Source organism: Balaenoptera ricei, chromosome 2 (assembly GCF_028023285.1).
Source record: "Balaenoptera ricei isolate mBalRic1 chromosome 2, mBalRic1.hap2, whole genome shotgun sequence".
Lineage (NCBI taxonomy): Eukaryota > Metazoa > Chordata > Mammalia > Artiodactyla > Balaenopteridae > Balaenoptera > Balaenoptera ricei.
In genome coordinates this window covers 155331933-155357046 of record NC_082640.1, presented here as the reverse complement: position 1 = coordinate 155357046, position 25114 = coordinate 155331933, and the positions used below count along the sequence as shown (strand labels likewise).

General features: G+C 40.3%; 1 protein-coding gene across 3 annotated transcripts in view; it reads left to right on the top strand.

Moving 5' to 3' along the window:
• DCAF5 (DDB1 and CUL4 associated factor 5) overlaps nucleotides 1-25114 on the top strand; it is a 105237-nt gene that overhangs the window by 44060 nt on the left and 36063 nt on the right. For all 3 annotated transcript variants that reach the window (XM_059914499.1, XM_059914501.1, XM_059914500.1), the window contains exon 6: nucleotides 14683-14896. In XM_059914499.1, the coding sequence (XP_059770482.1) occupies nucleotides 14683-14896 (214 nt within the window). The remainder of the gene's footprint in view (nucleotides 1-14682; nucleotides 14897-25114) is intronic.

Below are 25114 nucleotides of genomic sequence, written 5' to 3'. Positions count from 1 at the left end.
AGCCTGTGTGCCACAACTACTGAGCCTGTGCTCTAGAGCCTGCGAGTCACAACTACTAAGCTCTCATGCCACAACTACTGAAACCCGCGTGCCTAGAGCCTGTGCTCCGCAACAAGAGAAGCCACCACAGTGAGAAGCCTGCGCACCGCAACAAAGAATAGCCCGGGCTCGCCGCAACTAGAGAAAGCCCGATCCCAACGCAGCCAAAAATAAAAATAAATAAATAATAAATTTATTTTTAAAAAGATAACTCTTTTAAAAAACATAATCAATATTATTATCATACCTAAAAAATTAACAATAATTCCTTAATACCACTGCATATTTAGTGTTTACATTTCCTTAACTGCCTCATGAATGTTACAGTTGGTTTTTATGAATGAGGATTTAAATAAGGTCCGTACAAAGCAATTAGTTGACATGGCTTATAAGTCTTTTTTAATCTATAGATACTCCTACCTTTCATTTTTTCTCTTGTAATTTACTTGTTAAAGAAACTGGATTATTTGCTTTATGGAATTTCTCACATTTTAGGTTATACAGTCGGCCCTTTGTATCCTCGGGATCTGTATCTACGGATTTTGGTATCTATGGGGGGGTCCTGGAACCAATCCCCCATGGATACCAAGGGACAACTGTACTGATTGCATTTTTATACCATCATTTAGCATGTTGCCTCTTATCCCAGTTTTTTCCATAAATTGGTATTAGATCTAGGGGCTCAAACAGATTCAGGTTTGATTTTTTTTTTTTGGTTACGAAAATGTTTCATAGATGGTGTTGTGTATATCCATAAGGAAGCCAAAAATATCTGGTTTTGTCTTTCGTTTTAAAATACATTGACTGGACTTCCCTGGTGGCGCAGTGGTTAAGAATCCGCCTGCCAGTGCAGGGTACACAGGTTTGATCCCTGGTCCAGGAAGATCCCACATGCCGCAGAGCAACTAATTAAGCCCGTGCACCACAACTACTGAGCCTGGGCTCTAGAGCCTGTGAGCCACAACTCCTGAGCCCACATGCCACAACTACCTGAAGCCTGCACGCCCTAGAGCCCGCACGCTATAACTACTGAAGCCCACACGTTCTAGGGCCCACGTGCCGCAACTGCTGAGCCTGTGTGCTGCAACTACTGAAGCCCACACACCTAGAGCCTGTGCTCTGCAACAAAGAGAAGCCACTGCAGTGAGAAGCCCAGGCACCGCAATGAAGTGTAGCCACTGCTCGCCGCAGCTGGAGAAAGCCCGCGTGCAGCAACGAAGACCCAATGCAGCCCAAAAATAAATAAATAAAATAAAATACATTGACTGACTTATTATTTGGCTGTGCCGGGTCTTAGTTGCGGTGTGTGGGATCTTTAGTTGTGGCATGAGGGATCTTTTGGTTGTGCCATGCAGGATCTTTTAGTTGGCAGCACACGGGATCTTTAGTTGCGGCATGCGAACTCTTAGTTGGGGCATGTGCGATCTAGTTTTCTGACCAGGGATCGAACCCAGGCCTCCTGCTCTGAGAGCGTGGAGTCTTAGCCACTGAACCACCAGGGAAGTCCCCATTGACTGACTTCTTAGCTTAGCTTTTTAAAATACAAGTAATGGGACTTCCCTGGTGGCGCGGTGGTTAAAGAATCCTCCTGCCAATGCGGGGGACACGGGTTCGGTCGGGGAAGATCCCACATGCCGCAGAGCAACTAAGCCCTTGTGCCACAACTACTGAGCCTGCACTCTAGAGCCCATGAGCCATAACTACTGAGCTTGCGTGCTGCAACTACTGAAGCCCGCGTGCCTAGAGCCCGTGCTCCGCAACAAGAGAAGACACCGCAATGAGAAGCCTGCACACCGCAAAGAAGAGTAGCCCCCACTCGCCGCAACTAGAGAAAGCCCGCACGCAGCAACAAAGACCCAGTGCAGCCAAAAATAAATAAAAATAAATTTAAATAAATAAATAAATAAAATACAAGTAATGCTGGTGAAGATGTGGAGAAACTGGATCACTCATACATTGCTGGTGGGAATGTAAAATAGTACAACCACTTTAGAAAATATTTTGGTAGTTCCTTTATAAATTAAAAATGAACTTATTATCTGACCCAGCAGTTGCAATCTTGGGCATTTATCCAAGAGAGAGGAAAACTTACTTTCATACAGAAACTTGAACATGAACGTTCATAGCTGCTTTATTCATAATAGCCAAAAGCTGGAAACTACCCATATGTTTTTCAATGGGTGAATAGTTTAAAAACAAAAAAAAACTGTAGTACATTTATACCATAGAGTACTACTCAGCAATAAAAAATAGTGAACTATTGATACATGCAACAATTTGGATAAACCTTAAGTGAATTACGCTACGTGAAAAAGCCGATCTCAAAACGATACATACTGCCTGATTCCATTTATATAACATTCATGGGATAATATAATTATAGAGATGGAGAACAATTTAGTCATTGCCAGGTGTTAGGGTTAGAGGTAGAGGGGGTGGATGTGACTATAAAAGGGTAGCACAAGGAAGTCTTGTGGTGATGGTACAGATAAGTATTGTGGTTACATGAAGTTATACAAGTGATAGAATTGCACAGAGCTACACACACACACACACACACACACACACACACACACACACACAAATGAGTGCATGTATAACTGACAAAATCTGAGTAAGCTCTATAGATTGTACCAATGTAAATTTCCTTGTTTTGATATCATACTGTAGTTATGCAAGGTGGTAACATTGGGAGAGTCTGGGTAAAGGGTTCAAAGAACCTTCTTAATTTTCTATGTATAGTATCACATCATCAGCAAACAATGACTGTTTTACTTTTTCCTTTCCAATTTGGGTTCCTTTTATTTCTTTTTCTTCTCTGATTGCTGTGGCTAGGACTTCAAAACTATGTTGAATAAAAGTGGCAAGACCGGGCATCCTTGTCTTGTCCCTGATCTTAGAGGAAACACTTCCAGCTTTTCACTGTTGAGTATGATGTTAGCTGGGGCTTTATCATATTTTTATGTTGAGATATGTTCCCTCTATGCCCACTTTCTGGAGAGTTTTTATCATAAATGGATGTTGAATTTTGTCAAAAGCTTTTTCTGCATCTCTGTTGAGATGATCATATGATTTTTATTCTTTGCAAATTCTTTTTACAAGAAAATTTATTTGCGAATTCCTCTGAATCTATAATTATTTCAAAATAAAAAGTTAAATGCAAGTAACACATAATAACATTCTCCTTTTAAAACTGTCAGTAAGGCTAAAGTTCCTTCTGACTATCTCTTCCAGTCCTGGTCCCCTGCCCCCTCCTCTGGGGGTAATGAGTGTTAGGAGTTTGTAGTATATGCTTCCAGAACTTTTTCTTTGCTTTTATATGCTTATACATGTACCCATAGAAAATATATGATTTTTGTTTTCTATACGCATGTATGCTTTTCACACAAATGATGTACTACTATGCAGTTATTCTACAACTTGACTATTTCACCCATCAGTGTATGTTGGGGATTTATCTATATATTAACATATCCAGATTTATCTCGTTTCTTTTGCCAGTTAAGAACTTGAGTCAACTCTCTGACTCTCTCTGTTAAGAGTCAGCTTAGATTTTTCTTCTATGAAGTCTTTTGTGACTGCTCCCCCTCCTGTGTACCTAGTGGAGGGTAGATATTCTTCCTATGTCTCTCATAGCACATATTCCCCTTATTAGAACACTATTCATGTTATAGAAGGAAACTGTTGGTTTTCTTGTCCCTGATTAGTTCTTGAAAGTGTCTTTTCATCTTATTTCATCTTTAAACTCGTGTGCCTAGCATATTGTCTAGAATAGTTAGCAGGTATTCAATAAATGTTTATTCAGTAAAGGCATGCATGAATATATGAGTTACTGAACTACAGGGAAGGGTATGAAGTGAATTACTTAGATGAATCCTTCTGGCCCTGATGCATTGTTATATGATGCTATTTTTTTTTTGCTGGGTGAAATAATGCATCTCCACAGTGTATTCTGTGAAATCTTGTTGAACCAAGAAGCAGAAAACAACTTGTTGGCCCTATTTCTGCTGCTTATTTGTTGTATGGTTAAAGCCAAGTCACATAAGCATTCAGGACCTAGGTCTCCTCCAATTTGAGATGAGAATAATGTTACCTTCACTGTCCACCTTATAGGGTTAATGTAAGGATTAGGTGATACAATTTACACACAGACATCTTGGAAATTAATTTTTTTATACATCTTTTTTTTTTAAATTAATTAATTTATTTATTTTTGGCTGCATTGGGTCTTCGTTGCTGCGCACGGGCTTTCTCTAGTTGCGGCGAGCACGGGCTACTCTTCGTTGTGGTGTGCGGGCTTCTCATTGCAGTGGCTTCTCTTGTTGTGGAGCACAGGCTCTAGGCATTTGGGCTTCAGTACTTGTGGCTTGCGGGCTCTAGAGTGCAGGCTCAATAGTTGTGGCACACAGGCTTAGTTGCTCTGTGGCATGTGGAATCTTCCCGGACCAGGGCTCAAACCCGTGTCCCCTGCATTGGCAGGCAGATTCTTATCCGCTGCGCCACCAGGGAAGTCCCTATACATCTTTATTGAAGTATAATTGCTTTACAATGTTGTGTTCGTTTCTGCTGTATAACAAAGTGAATCCAGCTATATGTATACATATATCCCCATATCCCCTCCCTCTTGCGTCTCCCTCCCACCCTCCCTATCTCACCCCTCTAGGTGGTCACAAAGCACTGAGCTGATCTCCCTGTGCTATGCAGCAGCTTCCCACTAGCTATCTGTTTTACATTTGGCAGTGTATATATGTCAATGCTACTTTCTCACTTCGTCCCAGCCTCCCCATCCCCCTCAAGTCTGTTCTCAACGTCTGCATTTATTCCTGCCCTACCACTAGGTTCATCAGTACCATTTTTCTAGATTCCATATATATGCGTTTAGCATACGGTATTTGTTTTTCTGTTTCTTACTTACTTCACTCTGTATGACACTCTAGGTCCATCCACCTCACTGCAAGTAACTCAATTTCGTTCCATTTTATGGCTGAGTAATATTTGGAAATTAAATTTAATAGAACTTGTTGCTTCTTCAGGGGTATCTATTGTGATTTGATTCCTTCATGAATTCTTCATAGTTTGAACTTTTTATTTTGTGACCTTAGGTTTGACCCCTTGTATTTTATCTGGTGTGAGTCACGTGTTTTAGATGGGGATGTCTTCATACACTCTTAATAATCTTGGCTTCATTTATCCATGAATTTGCCTACGTATGGAAGACTTTCTAAGAACATTGCTAATGTTTCTGAATTCTACATTAAAAACTTTGTGTTTTGAATCAGTTTTTTATTACAGTAATACAACTTTGCCATTTATTTATGGGTACTTGGGAAGTGGAATGGTGGATCTGCAGAAGGAAATCAAACTAGGTGTAGTTTCAGATCTAACCTGGTACTATGTCCAGTGCTAACCAAGGGAGGCCTGTTTAGTACTTTAAAACCTTTCAAAGGAGGGATATTATTTGCCTTCATTGAGAAAGATGGTGAGGGACACTGAAATTTTCAGAGTCCTTTGAAAATTTTTGTTTAACTATCATTATATGAATTTAAAACAATGATTTAATTTCAGATTTGCATCTACATCAGAATCCTGTGGGGCAGCATATTATTTGAAGTTTCAGTTAAGAAGCTCTTTAAATTCCCCACTGTCATACTTTTCTCAAATCTGTCTTCTGTGGTCCCTTAATTAAAGAGGGAGTATGTTTGAGATGACATTTTAGAATGATGTATTTTCTTCTGATTACAGAAGTTCATGTTCATTGTAGGAAAACTTGGAAAATAAAATGAAAGGTGTAAAAAAAATTACCTAAATGCTATAGTCTAATTAACGTACCTTCTTGTTGGTCTCAGTACATCCATCAATCCAAATGTTTATCACTATCTATTCTTAGATATAATTGGATAGGGCATGTATTCAAAGCCTATAGAATTCACTGTCCACCTTCTGAAACCTGATAAATTTTCTTTTTTTAGCTTGTAATTGAATTCCTAAAGTTTAACTATTAATTTTCCTTTTGAACTTTTATTTTGCAAATATCAGAAACTTGCTTTAAAATACAAGATATAATCATGATACCTGTTTACCTGTTAAAGTCTTCCTTCTTGTTGGCTGCTTATTAGCAGGTAGATAAATTTAACTCATTTGAAGGACGTGTGGTGGTGTCAGTGAGGAGGAGAAGACCTAAGTGGTCATTGGCAAATCATTTTACTTTCTGGGCCACAGTCCTTTGCCTGTGAAAGAAAACTTTGACTCAGATGATCTCCAAGCCTCCTGCTATTTCTCTGAATTTTATGTTGCTCTTCTGCTTGCCTCTCAAGATTAGATTTCGTGAGCAGACAAATGTCAGGAGCCAGGTGAACCTTTGTGGAGCCTGTTTTGTTTAATGTTCTAAGTCAGGTTTTTCAGATTGCTACTCATGATCCACTAGATCATGCAGCATCTACTTATTGAATGCCTATTATGTGTCTGGCACTGTTTAAGCACTTGGGATGCACAGGAAAAGACATAAAAGGTAATACTCTAGTGGAAAAGGACAAATAAGAAACAAAATAAGTACTTAAAAATATATGGTATGTAAGATGGTGATTCATGTAGTAGAGAAAACTAAGCAGGCAAGGGAGAGAGGGAGCATTGGGGAAGTTGCATTTTTGCATAGGGTATATCAGGAAAGGCTAATTGAGAAGGATATTTGAATAAAGAGGTAAGTGAACGAACCATGCTCATATCTGGGGAGGAATGTTCCCTCAGGATTTGCAAGTGCAAAAGCCCTAAAGCAGAAACATGTCTGACGTATTCTAGGAGCAGGAAGGAGGCATCATGTGGTTGAAGCAGAGTAAGGTAAGAAGAGTGCTAGGGGGCAGAGTCAGAGACATAGGGATTGAGGGGCTATCTAGGGCATTGTTGGCATTATAAAGAATTTGGGTTTGGGGGACTTCCTGGCGGTCCAGTGGTTAAGACTCCGTGCTTCCAATGCAGGGGGTGCGGGTTCCATCCCTGGTCGGGGAACTAAGATGCCACATGGCACGTGGCGCGGCCAGAAAGTTAAATGAGTAAGTAAGTAAGTGAGTAAGTAAGTAAGTAAGTAAATAAATAAATAAATAAATAAAATTTAAAACCTTAAAAAGAAAAAAAAGAATTTGGGTTTTAATCTGGTTGAAATGGGAAGCCGCTGGCAGATTTTCAGCAAAGGAATGATGTGATCTTGACTCATGGATCAGCATGCCTCTGGCTGTCTTGTTCAGGATGAAATGGAGCATGGGCCAAGAGTGGAAGCAAGGAGATAAGATAGGAAGCTCTTTCAATAATCCATTGAGCCATGAAATTAATTTAGATGGTCACAAGTATTTATTAGATAGAAAATGGAAAATAGAAAATCAGTGTATTGCACACAGCAGACAGTAAGTTGTTTAATGAATTTATGCTAAATAAATGTGAGTGTACTGGAATGCAGTATAAGATGTACTTACTACAAAGGTTTACTATAAACAAGTTTGAAAGCCATTATCCTGAGACATTTATATTATTGCCAACTAGAGGTGACTGGTTTTTGGACACATTCTCAGTAAGTGGCTCCTGTATGAAATAAGCCATCTTCCTATAATCGTGTCTCATCGGTCAGCACTTTGGCCTTCTCTCCCCTTTCCTTTGCATTCCTCTCTTCTCTTGTTTTCAGCTGTTTGCATAAGTGCTCTTGTAGAAGATACCAAATTGTAATTTTTGTTTTCAGACCCTCTTCTGCTTAGGATTTTTTCTAGACTTTGCCTCTTTCCCCTTTAACATTCCTCTAGCTTTGTGGCCTTGTACCCTGACAGTCAGCACACGCACCCAGTTTCTCCTCCTGCCATCAGGGACTGCCTGTTTATCTGCCTGTATTCCCACCCACTCCTTCTGCACTGTTACTGTTGCTGTAGCAACTGCCATCTCAGTCTCCCCCTTCCCCTGGCTTTTTTCTTCCCCCTGCCAACCAGTATTCATTAAACTCTTCCTCTCCAGTTTTCTACACTGTGAGGTCAGGGCTGATGCTATGTAACATCTGTCAGACGGTAGGGCCAAGAATAGCTTAAGATAAAGATTAAATGGCTGCTTACAAAACCCCTCTCTATTTTTCACAGCTTAAAGTGGGGTTTTGAATAAGCAGGTCATCTGATGAACTGAGATGACTAAATGCTGAGTCCCTAATTCTGTAGAAAAGTCATGAGTGTCCTAGAACAAAACTGTTATGGCACTGCCTCTTAATTCATTTTGAGATCTTGCATAGGGTTGAGATCTTGGTTGGTTTTATGTGGCTTTTGGGATCCTCTGAGCCAAAGGCAAAAACGTGGACTGTATGTCACTTCAACTCTGGGTATGTCCCTGTTCTGGAAGGTGATGATTAGAGGCACTGCAATACCTACCATCCGTGTTTGCTTCATGGAGGGACTAGATATGCATTTGATTACCTGAAGATCTTTTTATCAGAAATTTAGTCTAGCACTTCTGCTGACCTCATTCAAACTTAAATTTCTGGATGTTCAAAAAGGGAAGGAAATTTTACCATGGACACTGAACCTGTATCTATATTTCAACCCAGAGAGGCTTGGCAGTGGATCATGTTCTGAAGAAAATAAGTTTGTTTAGTCACAGATGACAGTGTGTCTTTCTCGGGCTTATTGTCCAATAGTTCTGGTTTCCTCTAGAGAAGTCTCAGTCTTGAAACTGAGGACTGTGTTAGAAAAAACAAAAGAGAAAGCCCAGGTTCTTCTCCTTCCAACTCACATAAAAGAAATGGTTAAGGAAAATGTGGCAGGGACTTCCCTGGTGGTCCCATGGTTAGGAGTCGGCGCTTTCACTGCCGTGGCCACGGGTTCAGTCCCTGGTCGGGGAAGTAAAATCCCACAAGTGCACGCAGGGCACAACCATTTGAAAAAACAAAAGGAAGATGTGGTATATATATGCAATGGAATACTACATAGCCATAAAAAAGAATGAAATAATGTCATTTGCAGCAACATGGATGGACCTACAGATTGTCATACTAAGCGAAGTAAGTCAGAAAGAGAAAGACATACCATATTGATATCACTTACATGTGGAATCTAAAATATGATACAAATGAACTTATTTATAAAACAGAAACACACTCACAGACATAGAAAACAAACTTACGGTTACCAAAGGAGAAAGGGGGTGGAGGAGTGATAAATTAGGAGTTTGGGATTAGCAGATACAAACTACTATATATACAATAGATAAACAACAAGGTCCTACTGTATAGCACAGGGGACTATATTCAATATCCTGTCATAAACCATAATGGAAAAGAATATGAAAAGAAAAAAAAAAAATATATATATATATATATAAAACTGAATCACTTTGCTGTACACCAGAAACTTACACAATGTTGTAAATCAACTATATTTCAATTAAAAAAAAAAAAGAAAGAAAAAGGTTAAGCGATCACCAAGATCTTGAACACACTTGAAGATGTGGGCTGTGACTTTTTGAACTTTTTCATTTTTACTTAATTCTAGTATCTTCTAGGATTTGTCATGTTCTCTGGGTTGTGTTATAGGAAGTACAGAATGCCCCTGTATTCCTTATAGGCCATCCTGTCCTAAAGCAGAAACTGGAGGGGAGAGATTTTCCCCTACCCGTGAGACATTGAATTTGCCTCTCTGGTTGTCTGAAACCAGGTCTGATGCCTGTGATTTGGAGTAGCAGTGCCTTGACTCCAAGTGTTTCACAGGTGTTAGGAAACTTTCACATAGAAGCTCTGAGGAAATTCATGCCAGTGGGCTTTGGAAAATCTTGTTGGCACCATCGATGAATTACTTAATCATGGATTTATGGAAATCTAGGTTCATGAAGCCAGATCTTGGAACGTTTACCAATGCTCTATCTTGTGCAGGACTTGATACTCCTAGTCACTTTTTCTGGAAACAGCCTTGGCTTGTTTCTCTTCTGTTCCAAGACTTTAGCCTTGGCCAAAGACTTTTTAAATTTTTCTTTTTATCCCACCAAAGCAATAAAGAAGTCCAATTGAATATTTTTGAGGGGCCAAAAACCAAAAAGCAAAAAACCAGGGGAACACACTAGTGAGGAATAGTTTCCTGATGTTCTGAGGTTCTCTTGCTTTTTGTCCTGCGTCTTTTGCATGCTGACCCTTGGATCACCTCCTACCCCATTCTTGTTGCATTTTATGACAAATTCTTGGTTGAAGATAGGCTGGGAATAGATTTATTGCTTTTATTTTTCTTATAAGGATATTTTGTTTTTCTTTTTAAATCTAGTAACAATCATTTTATTTTACTTGCTTTTATCTTATTTATTTTTTTATTTTTTAACATCTTTATTGGAGTATAATTGCTTTACAATGTTGTGTTAGTTTCTGCTGTATAACAAAGTGAATCAGCTATATGTATACATATCCCCCCATATCCCCTCCCTCTTGTGTCTCCCTCCCACCCTCCCTATCCCACTCCTCTAGGTGGTCACAAAGCACCAAGCTGATCTCCCTGTGCTATGCAGCTGCTTCCCACTAGGGATATTTTGATTTGAACTCATTTTAACTTGTTGCTAGTCCTTTCAAGATACTGCTCGTCTCATTTGGGTGTGTAATGGTGGCCATTTCTCTGGAGGAGTGGAGATGGTGGCACCTCTGCTGTCAAGATTGAGGCATTCTTGTGTACAGGTACCATCAGTTCTCCAAGAGGAAGTAAGAAACTTCTCCTTCAGGGAATGTGTTGAGGGCAGGAAAAAAAACATGTCAGGCATTGTTGGTAGAGTGGAACTCTGATCTTAAAAGGAATTAGAGTCCTTTCTGCTGTTAGACATGGGGCTGTAAAAAGTGCCATATTGTGTGGTTGGTTTTTCGCTGAGCCTCTAGTAATCTGCTTTCTCTCCACCTTATTTTCCCCCATACACCCGCCGCCCCAAATTCCAAAATGGAACCATATTTTTCAAAGTGTGGTTTGAAAGTCACATGCATCATAATTAATTAAGGTTGCTTGTTAAATTCAGATTCCTGGGCCCACTTCTCAGACTGAATTAGAATATCTGGGGATGGATCCTGAGAATCTGCCTTGGTTTTTTTTGCCCATGTGGCTTGTGGGGTCTTAGTTTCCCCGACCAGGGATTGAACCATGCCCCCTACCGTGGAAGTGTGGAGTCTTAATGACTGGACCGCCAGGGAAGTCCCAATCTGCCTTTTTTAAAAGTCCCAGATGATTTATCATGCATCTTACCCATGGAATCATAAACAACAGGATCTTTGACATTATCTTTATATCTTGACTGTGAGGGGAAACTGCTTCTAAGCCTTTTCTTCCTGATGAACTAGATCATTCTTACCATTCTCAACAGGAGGAGCCAGCTGCAGAACCCCTGCTGAGAAATTACAGTTAATGTAGCTCACTTTCTCAGTTTCAGGTGTCAGTCTATCCCTCTGAAAGGATTTTTGCACCCAAACATGAAGTATTCAGTTTTAGTAGCTGCTGCTACAGTTTTTTGTTAGCTGCACCCCTAAAGACTCTAGGAGCAAGATTCCTATGTACCTACCCTCCCTGTGTGAGAGATAGGAGTTCCCTGCCCAGAAACTAAGAGAAAAGTTAGTGACTCTCATGGAGCCCACAAACAGACCCCTGTAGAGTGGCCAGATTGCCGACATAGGAGCTTGGGTGGGAATGGGATGGGCCCAGATGCCTGTCCTGGGCAGACTCCTGCAGGCCTGACTAGAATCTGCAGAGGAAGTTCCTGTTAACAAATGGAAAGGGTGTTGCCAGAGGCCCCAGCTTTCCTGTCAGGGATGCCTGAGCTGATGCAATCCCCTGCTGCTGTGGCTGACCAAGTTTCTTTTTGTTGAGTCTTGTTCCCACCCCCAACTCCTCTTCAGTCCTACAGATACTGGTTTATTTGCACACTCCATGCTGATCTTGAATTGAAAGGCTTTCATTGTTTTTGAGATCAATGTTTAGATAACACCACATGCCTGTGGCAGCTAGGACACCCTGTAAAGGAAATGCCTGGGCTCTAACAGCCCCATCATTCATTCCCTGTATGTGAATGACTGTGGCCTGTGTTTAGGACATTATAAGAACATTGCTCTGCAGGGGTTATTACTTGGGGCCTGCAGGAGTACCAGGCTTCTCCTTGATGTTTAGAGTTCTAGAGACCGTTTTCTAAGTCACTTCTCTCTTTACTTCCCTTCCGAACATAAGAGGATTAAAGTCTGTTTTGCCTAAGCCTTGTTTCCATACATACCTGCGGTACTAGAGCGTTCTTCCCTCTGGTGAGAAGACTGCTTTGGGGGACACAGGACTCACTGTGGCTAGTGGTGGTGCAGAATGTTTTTATGATTAGGCCAGGTTGGCAGCTTCCTTTGCACTGTGGTCCAGGGCCTCGTTTTCCCATGGGATATCTGCTTTCTTTTTTAAAAAACATTATAGTAATAATCTCTTTAATTTGTATAGCGCTCTGCCAGTTACAAAGATTTACACCACATATCATTTCATTATATCTGTATAATGATATAAATTTAACTGTATATAAAGAATATATTAAAGAGTCTTCAGAACCAAAATTAATATCAGAGTTTCAGAGAAAAGATGACTTCTTGGATTTATGTTTAATACAACAGCATGTTGAAAAAACTAAAGTTGTGAATTCAATTATGTCAAATGGTCAAACAAGCTAACACTAATAGCAGGAGTAATTTATTCTCTATAAAACCTATAGACACTATTATAATTGTAAATTACTTTTAATTCCTTTTTTTTTTCACATTTATAAACCTTTTTTTTTTCTCTTTTGGTTGTTTGCAGGTGTTTTGTTTTTTTTTTTTAGTTCAGTTTAGTTTTGTTTTTGAGATATCTCCTTTCTTGTCCCCTTAAACTTCTCCATCACTCTCTTGCCAGAAAAGAAATAAAAGAAAATGTGTTATATTCATTCAGTGTTAAATCTCTTCTGGTAACATACAGCTCTTTAAGTTTTCACTTGGTAAAATGCTATTAAAACTTCTTCCTTAAAAATGTTTCAGATAAGTCTGGCAGGCTCTAATTTATGTATCTCAAGGCCCTTTCCAGCTCTGATTCCCTAAATTTATAACCTTTTTTTCTTAAACTACTAGAATCTCTTTACATGACCACAGTGTCTTGTGAAGCAGAGTGAGTTAATAGCACTGATGTGGCCCTCATTTCTATAGCATTCTCCAATGCATATACTTTTTTTTTTTTAGTAAATTTATTTATTTATTTTTGGCTACGTTGGGTCTTCGCTGCTGCATGCAGGCTTCCTCTAGTTGCAGCGAGCGGGGGCTACTCTTCATTGCGGTGCGTGGGCTTCTCATTGCAGTGGCTTCTCTTGTTGCAGAGCACGGGCTCTAGGCACACGGGCTTCAGTAGTTGTGGCGTGCAGGCTCAGTAATTGTGGCTTGTAGGCTCTAGAGCACAGGCTCAGTAGTTGTGGTGCACAGGCTTAGTTGCTCCATGGCATGTGGGATCTTCCTGGACCAGGGCTCGAACCTGTGTCCCCTGCATTGGCAGGCAGATTCTTAACCACTGCACCACCAGGGAAGTCCCTCCAGTGCATACAGTTAATCTCACTTTCTTACCAGTAATTTGGTGTTCCAAGAATTAAAGAAAGAAAAGTTGGTTGACATGGACAATGAACAGTCATCCCTCTATAATAAAATAGTGTCCGGGTAATCATAATCAAGGAGACTGACTACTAGAAAGTTAAAACACACACCCTTTGTTACTTAGTACTGTATAATTGTTAATGTTCACTGCCATCCTAGTTAGCACATTGTAAGTATCTTCTGAGTCATCAAAGTAAATTATTTGGAACCATACTGTGTGACTTTTTAAAAATGTTATGAACATTATGAAACTACAGAAGAATACTGGGTGAACCAGATCATACCACTCTCTAGTAGAAGCTGGATAAATGGAATTATATATATTAGCCAAAGTATATTTTAAAGCTAAATATAAACTCTTTGGGAATTGTAAAGGGAAACAAGTCATCTTGCTTTTCTAATTGTTGTAACTGCTTGCTCTGTGTTTAATTTAAATTTTTTCTTTAATATTTATTCTTGAGTTGTGCCATATGAAATATAAAAATTCTCTGTAAACAGATTGAAAATTCAAAAATAAATGTGTAAGCAATAGAGTGATTATTATTAAAAAAAAATCCAGAATAAACTAGAGTATCTTTTCTTGGCTGATGGTTCTTGTGTCGCTAATTCAAAGGACAAATATATTCCTTAAATACCATCCATGATTAGCCAGTTAGTGTGGACACCACTGACTTCCCAGAGTCTTGACAAGTATCTATTTGCTTATGTAGCTCAGGTAGATAAAAGAACTAATCATTTTAATATGTCTCTTCTTTCAAGATGCTTGTATTATCCTTTTCCTATAAATTTACTGGTAATTTGCCTTTCGGAGATTGAAGAGGGGAACCACCAGTTTAAATAACTTGCTTTAATGTAATCAAGGAGTCATCCCTGTCCTCTTTATTACCTTCTAGCCCACTGCATAAAACTAACTTTCTGCCAAAATTCAGATGTGCAAGCCTGACAGGAGGTCCTGGTACAAAATGCAGTGTTTTTTGCAGACTCTTGTCCAGCCTGCCTCATGCCTGATCCCTGTGCTTTCTGCCTTCCAGTTCTCTCCTGCGCTATGGGGGCAACCTATCCCTCCAAAGTGCCATGAGTGTGCGATTCAACAGCAACGGGACCCAGCTCCTGGCCCTGAGACGACGTCTGCCCCCTGTACTCTATGACATCCACTCCCGCCTGCCTGTGTTCCAGTTTGACAATCAGGGTTACTTCAACTCATGTACCATGAAAAGCTGCTGTTTTGCAGGAGATCGTGACCAGGTAAGTGCCTTCTGCCGCCTGCATCCCACACTCATGCTTTCCTCTCAGATTTTTCTTTCTGTACTGGTCTTTATTTCTCTTTAGCCATGTCAGGTAGAAACAGTTGAGGGGAAACAGTAAGTGTCTGGAGACATTCTGGCTTAATAGTGAGTTTTTCCATCAGAGCTGCCTTTGGGTAATATGAGACACACACCATAAACCACAGTATGGTTCTGAGCAACCTAGCTCTGCCAAGTTTGTGAACAGATTTTAAGATTCTAAGAGTGTGTCATTTCACAAGAAAGGAGGAAGTCCATGGACAATTAGCCTGCCAAAAAAAGACACCTTTTTTTTTGTATCAGTGAAACACAATGATGAATGAAACACTGTAAGTACCCTCCAAGAGACATACATCCTGAATAGCCCCTTTGAATGGCACCTTTTTCTTGGATGAAATGGGCTGAGCAGCTTTGTTTGAGAGGAAGCCAGATGCTGACGTTTTTCCTTTTTATTGCCAGCATCACAACTGGGAAGGAGAACCCAAGCTGTGAGTTTCCAGCCTTTTCACAGTCTTACTGGGAATCGAGATACTGATGTTGACTTAGAGCTGGCAGTTTAAAAACATACCTATACCTTTGCTATACCTGTCTCTCTTGGCCATAGAAGTTCTAAAGTGGGTGTCAGTGAATGGATCAGTTGGACTGGTCTGAGTAATCAAGCTGAGTAAAGACAAATATAAAGAAAGATTGAACAAATAAATGGATAAATTTTTTTTTCTTCTCAAACACAACAAATCTTATTGCCGTTTCACATCTAGATTGGAAAAATAGAAACCTTAGTCTTGCTAATTCTTAGTGTTCTCTTTGGATCCATCAACTATGTTAAACTTTGACATATAATTCTCACATGCTGTACTCCACTGCTTTAAAGTTATTTGTGGGCAAGGGGCATAAAAGAAATAGTTCCTTGAGAACTTGTGAAGACCCTGCTTTTTGAAGGCAGTAGCTAGGGTTTTTCTCCCTAGCTGAGGTAGAGGCTCCCCAATATCATCGCTTAAAGGTGAGCATATGTAGTAGGAGCACAATAAATGCTTTTTTAATGGAGTTGCATGTTAAAGAAACTGAGAATATCTTTTAAGTTGTCCAGGCTAGGAATTTCCCCTTTTACAAATAGAGAACATATATCTAAATTCAGAATTTATATTTGTCAGAGTCCTAGGGCCTACTTAGCTGCAATCTACACTTAAAACCACTAGATGGCCTCAGTTATATAAGCAATATCTCCTTGGAGAGGCCACAATGCCTGATAGACTTAGTTTTTATAGGCAATTTGTTTCTTGGGTGGAAAGAAGCAGTTTCTAGAGATGATCTGACTCACAATAGAATAGGTAATTTTTTTGCTCTGCAGAATGGTTGATTTAATTTCATTTAGCTATGGAAATGACAACCAAGCCCCTGCCTCCCTCTCTACCTTTCTTCCTTGCTTTTGTTGATTTTCCGTCTTCTATCAGACCTCTTATGCATGTGATTTTATTTCATTGAACAATAAAGAGCAGGCACTAATTGTAAAAATGTAGTGGTTTATTAGGTTTTATTACCAGAGACACAGGCCCTGAGAGAAAGGAGAAAGAGGTGAAGGAGAATGGATGTTGTGTTTTCTTTTAGTTCCTATGTTAGCAGCCAGAACCTACCTGTGTGGAGTCCTTAAAAGACCCAGAACAAAGGCCTCTAACCAGTATGTAAGAACACATAGGCCATGGTTTCTCCACCTTGGCACTGTCAACATCTTGGTCAGATAATTCTTTATTTTGTGGGGCTGTCCTGTGCGTTGTAGGATAATTAGCAGCATCCCTGGCCTCTCCCCACTAGATGCCAGTATCATCTCCCCCAGCTGTCACCCAGACAACCAAAAATGTCCCCAGACATTGCCCCTGATTGAGAACTTTTGACCTAGGTTATAATTACCCACTTTGAGATACAGGGGGACAGGTACAGATACTGCCATAGGCAGAGCCACACAAGGTATTTTGTGGTGGTCCTGGTTATCTACATTGACAAGATGTAGTTGTTTTGGCCTTTCAGGTTATATATAATGATAAAAACATTGAATGGCTTTTGATTTTCTCTATTCAGATTTGACTGTTCTGTATGATTTTTGTCCTATGGGAAGAGTTTGTGGGTAATATATTCTTTCTGACAAACTAGACTGCTTTTTGGTTGGGATAAGTGGTTTGCCATGGATAGAGGAGGATGGGAAGTCATTGAGTCTAACTTCAAATCCATTTCAGAGTTAAAGTCTGTTTATATTCCCTATATAGATTATCAGAAGTATATAACCTAGGGAATAGGAAGTACAGAGATTTATGTTTGGCTGTTTTCTTCACTCCTTAGGGACTAAGAAATGTAGCTAATTCATCATTATCTTGTCTCCAATGCCTGGCACACTGAGAGCACAATAAATATTTGTTGAAGTGAATCTTGAGTACTTTGGTCAATGTGTGGTTTTTAGCTTTCCAGGCCTAAGCCTTGTATAACTGTAAGTCAGGATTGATAAGTACCTGTTTTCCTGCTCAACTTCCAGGAGCTTTAGGAAGATGAATTAAATAATGGATTTTCAGTGAAACTAATCTGCTGAGCTTATACTTTCTAAGTGTAGCACAGGAGGCCAAAATTATTGGCTCATTCCTGAAACATGTCTCTCAGAAGTGATTTATGGGCTCTGACTTTCCACACTCAGGGCTAAAGCAGCAGCTGCCACAGTTATAGTATGATCTGCAGGACTGATATGTGTATTCTTTGGCTGGTTCAGACAGGATCTTTTTAGCTGCTTTCACATTCCAAAGCCTACCCTTTCCTTATATCGGTCTTTATATTTGATCTTTTTCTTGTATGCTTTGAGTACGCCCACAGCCCGAGGCTCTGTGCTCTGGAACTCTTCATTTAGTCCTAGGCTGGGTAAGTAACCATCCCAGAGAGGAATCTGCGAACTTCCATAATAGGAATGAACATGGTCAAGAAAGGCAGTAAGCGACCTATCTATCTGAGACAGTCTTCTGGCTTTTAATTACAGTATTACTCAGTCCACACAAATCAAACCATTATGCCAGAGAGCCTGTACTTCTTATAAGACTGTCCTAGGTTCACTAGGTAATTCATTAGCCCCAAAATGAAACTAACATTTCAAGATCAGAATAAAGCATAAAACCGACTGAGCCTACTTTGTGTCTTCCCCATGCTCATTGCCACCATTGTAGATCAATTCTAATTATAGAGCTATTAGAGATCATTTTGTACAATTCCTCCTTTTACAGATGAGAAAACAGGCTTAGAGAGGGTAGGTATACAAGTTAAGACATGTGCAAGTTTGAGTAGGACTAGAACCCAGATTTTTGAGCTCTCAGTAGAGACTCCTTTTCACTAAACAAAAGGTCACAACGTAATGCCTTAAGCAAGGCAAGCAGCAAAAATGAGTGAGTTGGGCTAGAAGTAAACAACAGTGAGTAGTGGGGACCGTGGCCAGCTGGAGAGCCCACCCCATCCTAAATCTAAGTGAATGCCATATAAGTGAAGCTTTGACTCAGCTTCAGCCCATTGTTGCCAGGAGGGCCTTTGGTTTTTTCAAGGGAAGCCAGAAGTAGAGATTTGTTACGTGAAGTTTCCTGATTTTTAAGTATTGCAGCAAATTCATACTTCATTGTATGAATTAAACAAACCTGTGTACCATAACACCTATTCTTTTCTAGAGCCACCAGTTTCAAACCTCTGTGCTTCAGCAGGATGTTTTTCTGTCATGTTTAGTTTCATGGTCTGTCACTAATTCATAGGTGAGTGGAGACACATTCCTTTTTCCTGTTTCCTACTGAACCTTTCCTAACTTCATGCCTTTTCATCCCCTCCATCTTATAAAATAAGAAAGCAGATATTTACTGAGCATCTACTGTGTGCCAGATGCTGTGGTAGACACATTCACGTGACTGCCAGTTCGTACCCTCTTTGAGATTTTCATTCAAACCCCTGTATATACACTCTGTCATCCCCACTTTTGGCTAAAAATACATGGTTTGTTTATTGCTAGTATAATCTTATTCAAGTTCGATAACTTCTATCATCAGATAAGGTGACATGAGTGACATCAGATTGGTTGGGCATCAACAGGAACAATTAGCCCCAAATAAAGCCTTAACTTTTTTTTTTTTAAAGGCAGCCCACCTTCTAATCTTGCAATATAATGAGGAATCTTTTAGTAAAACAGCAAACAGCATTCCTTCCTCTGGAGGCTGCCTGAACCCAAAGGTTCTCCTCCTTGCTTTTCTTATCATACTTGGATTTTTTTGTTTTTCATTTTCTCCCTGAAGCCTGACTAGGTACATTCTGTCTCCCAAGCTTCACACTCCCCTCTGTATACTTAGTGAGCCAATCTCTTAACAGGGTTAAAAAAGAAGGCCAATTTTCCACCTGCTAGCTTTTCTGGCACACCCTTGTAAGACAGCACCCAGCTTTTGTTCCCTTTCTTTCACAATTCCTTAAACGGCTCTTGCCCTAGATTGCAAGAGTCCAGCAGAGCACCTCAGGCTTCTGGGAAATAAGTCTTTCAGGCTAACTGGTTTGTGTGGCCTGGAAATGGACAGTGGGGTAATTTAAGTCTTCTCTTTCGTTAGTCTCATCTAACACCTGGCCTGGTAATCCCTACATCTTGCCGAAAGTGGGATAGGGAAGGAAGGAGAAAGAATAATAAAGTTTTCTTGAAAGGGCTGAGCCCTGGAGTGTCTGAACATTGGGATCACTTACAGAGGTCTTTCTTTTGAACTTGACAGATGGCAGACCCCTAAAATCATGATAATTACATCATCATATCTCATCCCCTGGAAAAAAGAGCTGACTTGTACCCTGTGAATCCAACAAAACGGCCTTGAATACATGGCTTGGCCTCAGACATTACATCACCACTCAACCTTTCTGTGTTGACATTATACGGGTATAATAGAGGTGTAGGAATTTGCCAGGAAGTGCACTACAGGCCAGTAAAGGAACCTAGAAAGTTATAACTCCGCTTTTTTTTTTTTTCTAATAACTCCATGCAGCCCTGATTAAGCTCACGTGGGGGCCTGGCATGCCATATGTTCTCCTGAAATAAAGGTACACTTTTAATAGGGGAGATTCAACTCTCAGATTCTATCCTTTGACTTGCTTTGTGTCTTTAAGCTAACTTTTTCTTCTTCTCCTTGCCTTTCTTTTATATCATATATTTTTTGCCCTTTAGCTTCTAAAGCACTTTCATGTCATACTAATCCTCCCAGGAACCTTTGGGTATAGTTGAACAGGTTTCATCCCCATGTGAAACTAAGGTCTAGAGTAGTTTGAAACTGCAAATCTAATCAGTAGCTGAACCAGGACTAGACTCAGTCCATTGCCTATGATTGTACCCTCTTCCTCGTAGGCCTGCTGCCACCTGTGTTTTCAGATCAAGTGGCGATAGCCTCTTCCATGGGCTGATGAGGAAGAGCTGAACACAGAATGTTATGGCAGAGGAATTCCTTGTTGTATGTATTTTTTAGGTGAATATTTTAGGAGACTCTTTACTTTATAAAGAGAAGGTAGCATGAAGGTAACTTGTTTATTAAATCAGCTATTTGTAAATCTTTTTGACTCCTGAACCTCTTTGAAAGTCTAAAAGCTTTGAACACCATTTCAGAAAAATGTACATATGCACATCGTTTTGCATGTAACATTAAGGAGTTTATGGAATTCCTGAAAACTAGGGGCTTCAGGTATTAGCAATCCTGGATTAAGATTTTACTCAAGGATTAAACCGTCTTTTAGTTCATTTACTGATGTAGAACTTAGAAAGCTTACAAGGTTTTGGAGTATATGCAGACCTGCTAGATATAGTCTGGTTTTTAATTGTTAAGCTGAAAAGAACCACTAGGTGACCTGATTTCCTCTTAGGAACAAATGGGATTGATGTGATCTGGTGATACAACATGGCAGTGCTCCTTTAATATATAGTTCCTGACTAGGAGTTTGGGCTCCACTAGGAAATCCCTGGTAGATATTAATGATGGGAACAGAGTATAACCTGCTCTACCTGCCCCATTCTCCTTGTAGAGTTTAAGTAGCTTTACCTCTTTTTTGGGTATCTTAAAAAAAGGGAAAAGGGAAATAATATTCCTTCCTCTGAAAGACTGGAGACCTTTGCTTGAATAAAGAATATAAATACACATTTGCAGACTGAAATGAGTGATACCATCTCCCCACTTCCCAGTCCCCAAGTATAAAAACTAAGGCCCACAGAGGAGAAATTGATTGTTGAAGGCCGTTTGGTTGATGACCCCTCATCTTGCCCAGGTTTCCAAAAGAGTTTTGCCAAACAGAGATTCATCTTTAAGTAATGCAGCCTACTTTGTTACAAGCAGCTGTTAGAGATTTAGAGCATTTTTTTTTATTTCTTCCCTACTGATTATTCAACAGTTATTGGCTGTCTTTATGGAACTTTTTTATTATTATTAATAGAATTTTTCCTACTCAGAACCCATAAAAGTTATTTATTTTAATAAACCAAAGAATCCAGGAGCCTAGTGGAGCTAAAATGGCAAATGATCCAAAGAAGCAAAAATCATGTAACTTCACGTGCAAAAAATAGTGTTAATCTTATGGGTGTGCATATTTGTGTGCTTTTATTGGTAGCCAATGGAATTGTATTTTCTCTTACCACAAATAAAATCAAATAAACCTATGGCTTTGGCCATTTCCAAAGAAAAATTTTCCTGTTTGCTTTGGATAGTATTTGTGACAGGCTCTGGGTATAAGTGATATGATCAAATGTATATTATATACCAATTGGCAAACCTTTTACTGAAAATAATCTTACAGAGAGCACATCACAAAATGGTTCAATCATTTTTTTTCCCCTTCTGACAAAGGTCAGGGAGAAATGAGAGCTGTGTTTGATTTAAATGTTAAATAGCAGTTTCTCTGCTGTTGCTGATCCAGGCTAGAGAGCCATCTGGTTTTTCTATCCTATTCAATACAGTTAATTAGACAGGTGTGCCATTTACTGGAGAATAATTAATCAATTACTATGGGAGGAACCTTGGAGAGAACTGTGTAAATTGATCGGTACTCAGTGAATAATAGCTGATTGATATGTCTCTTTCTCCATCAGCAGATATTGGGGAATATTAACTGCTGTGCACACACACATACACACACGTTACACTTACACACACGTATCATATACATATATTTTACTTAGAGAAGTGGAGTGGAGAAATTGATCAGAAAGAGATTTCTCTGTTAGCAAAGAACCTAAGACATATTCTGGGTTATTTTTGGAGTATATCAGTAGATGGCCTGTTCCTCCTGCATGCTAGAACTTTTTCCTCTTTTTAACGTGGATTTTGGGTGGTTGAGAAGTGGGAGGCATTTTTTTGGTTTCAGGAGTTCTTGGAGGGGACACTGGGCATTATAGCAGTCTACCAGAGTAGGGAGTATTATGTGAGTGACTGTTTTCTCTAAAGGTTAATAGATTGACAGAGGACATGTGGGCAAATGAGATAGTGACAGGGTGCTAATATGGTTTTTTTTCTTTTTGGTTGTTGGTGGTGGTGGTGGTCATGGTGGTGGTTCCTTGAAATCTATTAAGAGAAGCAGTTGTTGCTCTGTCCCTGTGCTTGAACAAGTTAATATCTCCATACTGACAGTGGATTAGATAAAATGCACTGGCCGCAGGTTAGCTCTACTTAAGATGACTGGGCTGCATCAAGATCAGTAAACAGGCTGCCCTCTTGGGCTACGGAATGAATGAACAGTGAGAGGTGGGGTTAGAGTGTAGCCAACCTTTAACCTTTGTGGCCAACTGGGAAGGATTGTGGATGGTGTGGATCCACACAACAACTTATGCTCATTTTTGCATTGGTATCACCCATCTTACCCACAAAGCCAAGTTAAAATTAAGTATGTCTTCCACTCTCTGATCTGAAGTAGGCTGTGGGTCTCCTACCTCGTCCTATCCCCCATACCTCAAAGCATTTGGGGACGTGGGGCTTCTATTGCCTAGATAATGGACTCCCTAAAACATTCTTTCTCATTCGGAGCCCTGCCCTATCTATCTCTGTTAGGATACAAGGTGAAACACTCATGTGAAGTGAGTTGGGTTTTTTTTTAATTATTTTATTTATATTTTACTTTTGGCTGCGTTGGGTCTTCGTTGCTGCGCGTGGGCTTTCTCTGGTTGCGCGAGCGGGGGCTACTCTTCGTTGGCGGTGCGCGGGCTTCTCATTGTGATGGCTTCTCTTGTTGAGGAACACGGGCTCTAGGCACGCCGGCTTCAGTAGTTGTGACTTGTGGGCTCTAGAGCGCAGGCTCAGTAGTTGTGGCGCACGGGCTTCGTTGCTTTGCGGCATGTGGGATCTTCCTGGACCAGGGCTCGAACCCTTGTCCCCTGCATTGGCAGGCGGATTCTTAACCACTGCACTGCCAGGGAAGCCCCCTGAAGTGAGTTTTTAATTTATCACTCACCCCTCAGTCAGAGGCTTCAGCCTCCTTCAACCTGGGAGGAGAGGAATCTTTCCAGCTGCCCTGATGATGTTAAATGTATCTCTGGACTCAGTCCACTTGAAATGATGTTTATTTCTGCAAAGGTTTAAAAAGAAAGAAAGGGAAGGGAGGGGAGGAGGGAGAGAAAGAAAGAGAGATAAAGGAAGAAGGAAAGAGAGGAAGGGAGGGATGGAGGGAGGGAAAAGAGAAAAGAAAAAAGAAAAGAAAAAGAGCTCCTTTGGCTACCTTGTGGTTTTTTTGTTGGTGGTGTTATTTGTTTGTTTGTTTGCTGCTGCCACGCGCATGCAAGATCCTCAGTTCCCCAACCAGGGATCAAACCCGTGCCCCCTGCAGTGGAAGCACGGAGTCTTAACCAATGGACCGCCCCTACCTTGTATTTTAAAATAGCCCAGAGCTCTGTCCCTTCTCCTAGAATATTCTTCTGTTCTTCTCCCAGATAGCCATATAACTTGCTCCCTCATTTCCTTCAGGGCTATGCTCAAAATGCCATATTATCAGAGAGGCCTTCTGTGACTACCCTGTATAAAATGAAACCAACCACCCCCAGCACTCCCTACATGCCCTAACCTGCTGTTTAATTTTTCTCTGTAACACCACCACTGGACACATTACATACATATATTCTTTTTAACTTTTTTTCCCCTACTTACTCTTCACTCACATTATATATGCATAAAATTCTTTTCCTCTCCCCACCCAATGAAATGTAAGTCACATGAAGGTAGGGACAGGGTCTTTTTGATCAGTCCTTTCCCTGGGACAGTGCCCAACACTGTAGACATAGTAGACATTCAGTAAATACTTGTTTAATGAATAAATGGATGAACTCATTTTTATTTCACTCTCTCAGCGGTATCCTAGGCAGCCAACTTTTAATGTTGGAAGGGGCCCAGCAGACAACCAAGAAATGCCATAAATGAATTCCTCAGGGCAGTTTTGTGATTCCGGTGTGTGTGAACAGTTAAACAGTCTGACTAGCCGGCAGTGGGTCGAGACCCCCTCCTTGGAAATTATCCTGAGCTGTTCCCTTGTGGTGGCTGCAAGAGGAAGAAAGGGGTCAGGAGTTGCCCTTGACCCTGAGAGGAAGCCTGTACATTGTACTCATTTTCCACCTATTTCTGGAGCTGTCATACTAAATCCAAGAGGCCTCAACTCTGTGGGAGTTTTCTTCCTTCTAAGGCAGCCTTGTGCGTCAGCTTTCTGTCTGGGAGTCCCCTTTTACCTTTTCATGGCTTTCCCTGGTGAATAGTTGAGCAAATGGGAAAGCACTGATCCTTTGCAATGAAATAGTAAAACCTCTGATAAGCCCAGCCTTGGTTCGCTCTTTTTAAATATTTATTTTTCATTTGTTTAGTTTGGGGAAGATATTGGGGAGGGGTGTGCACAGGGTAACAGGAATTCTCTATATGAAGTTTTATAGCCTCTTTTAAACACAGAGCATGAAATGAGGAGCTGTTGAGTAATAAATATGTTTTATATATAAATTATTAGTGACAGTTCTTTTGTGTTCCCTCCCCCATGTGTCTTAATTTGGGTTCAGGTTTCAGGTGCAAGTAATTTATTTGGAAATGCAGTAAATATCAGAGGAGTGGAAAAGTGAGATAGGGAAAAGAAGGATGATTCAGTGAGCCAACTACAACTGTGGGCAATTGGAGTTTGATTCTGAGGGGAAAGGGTATAGAAC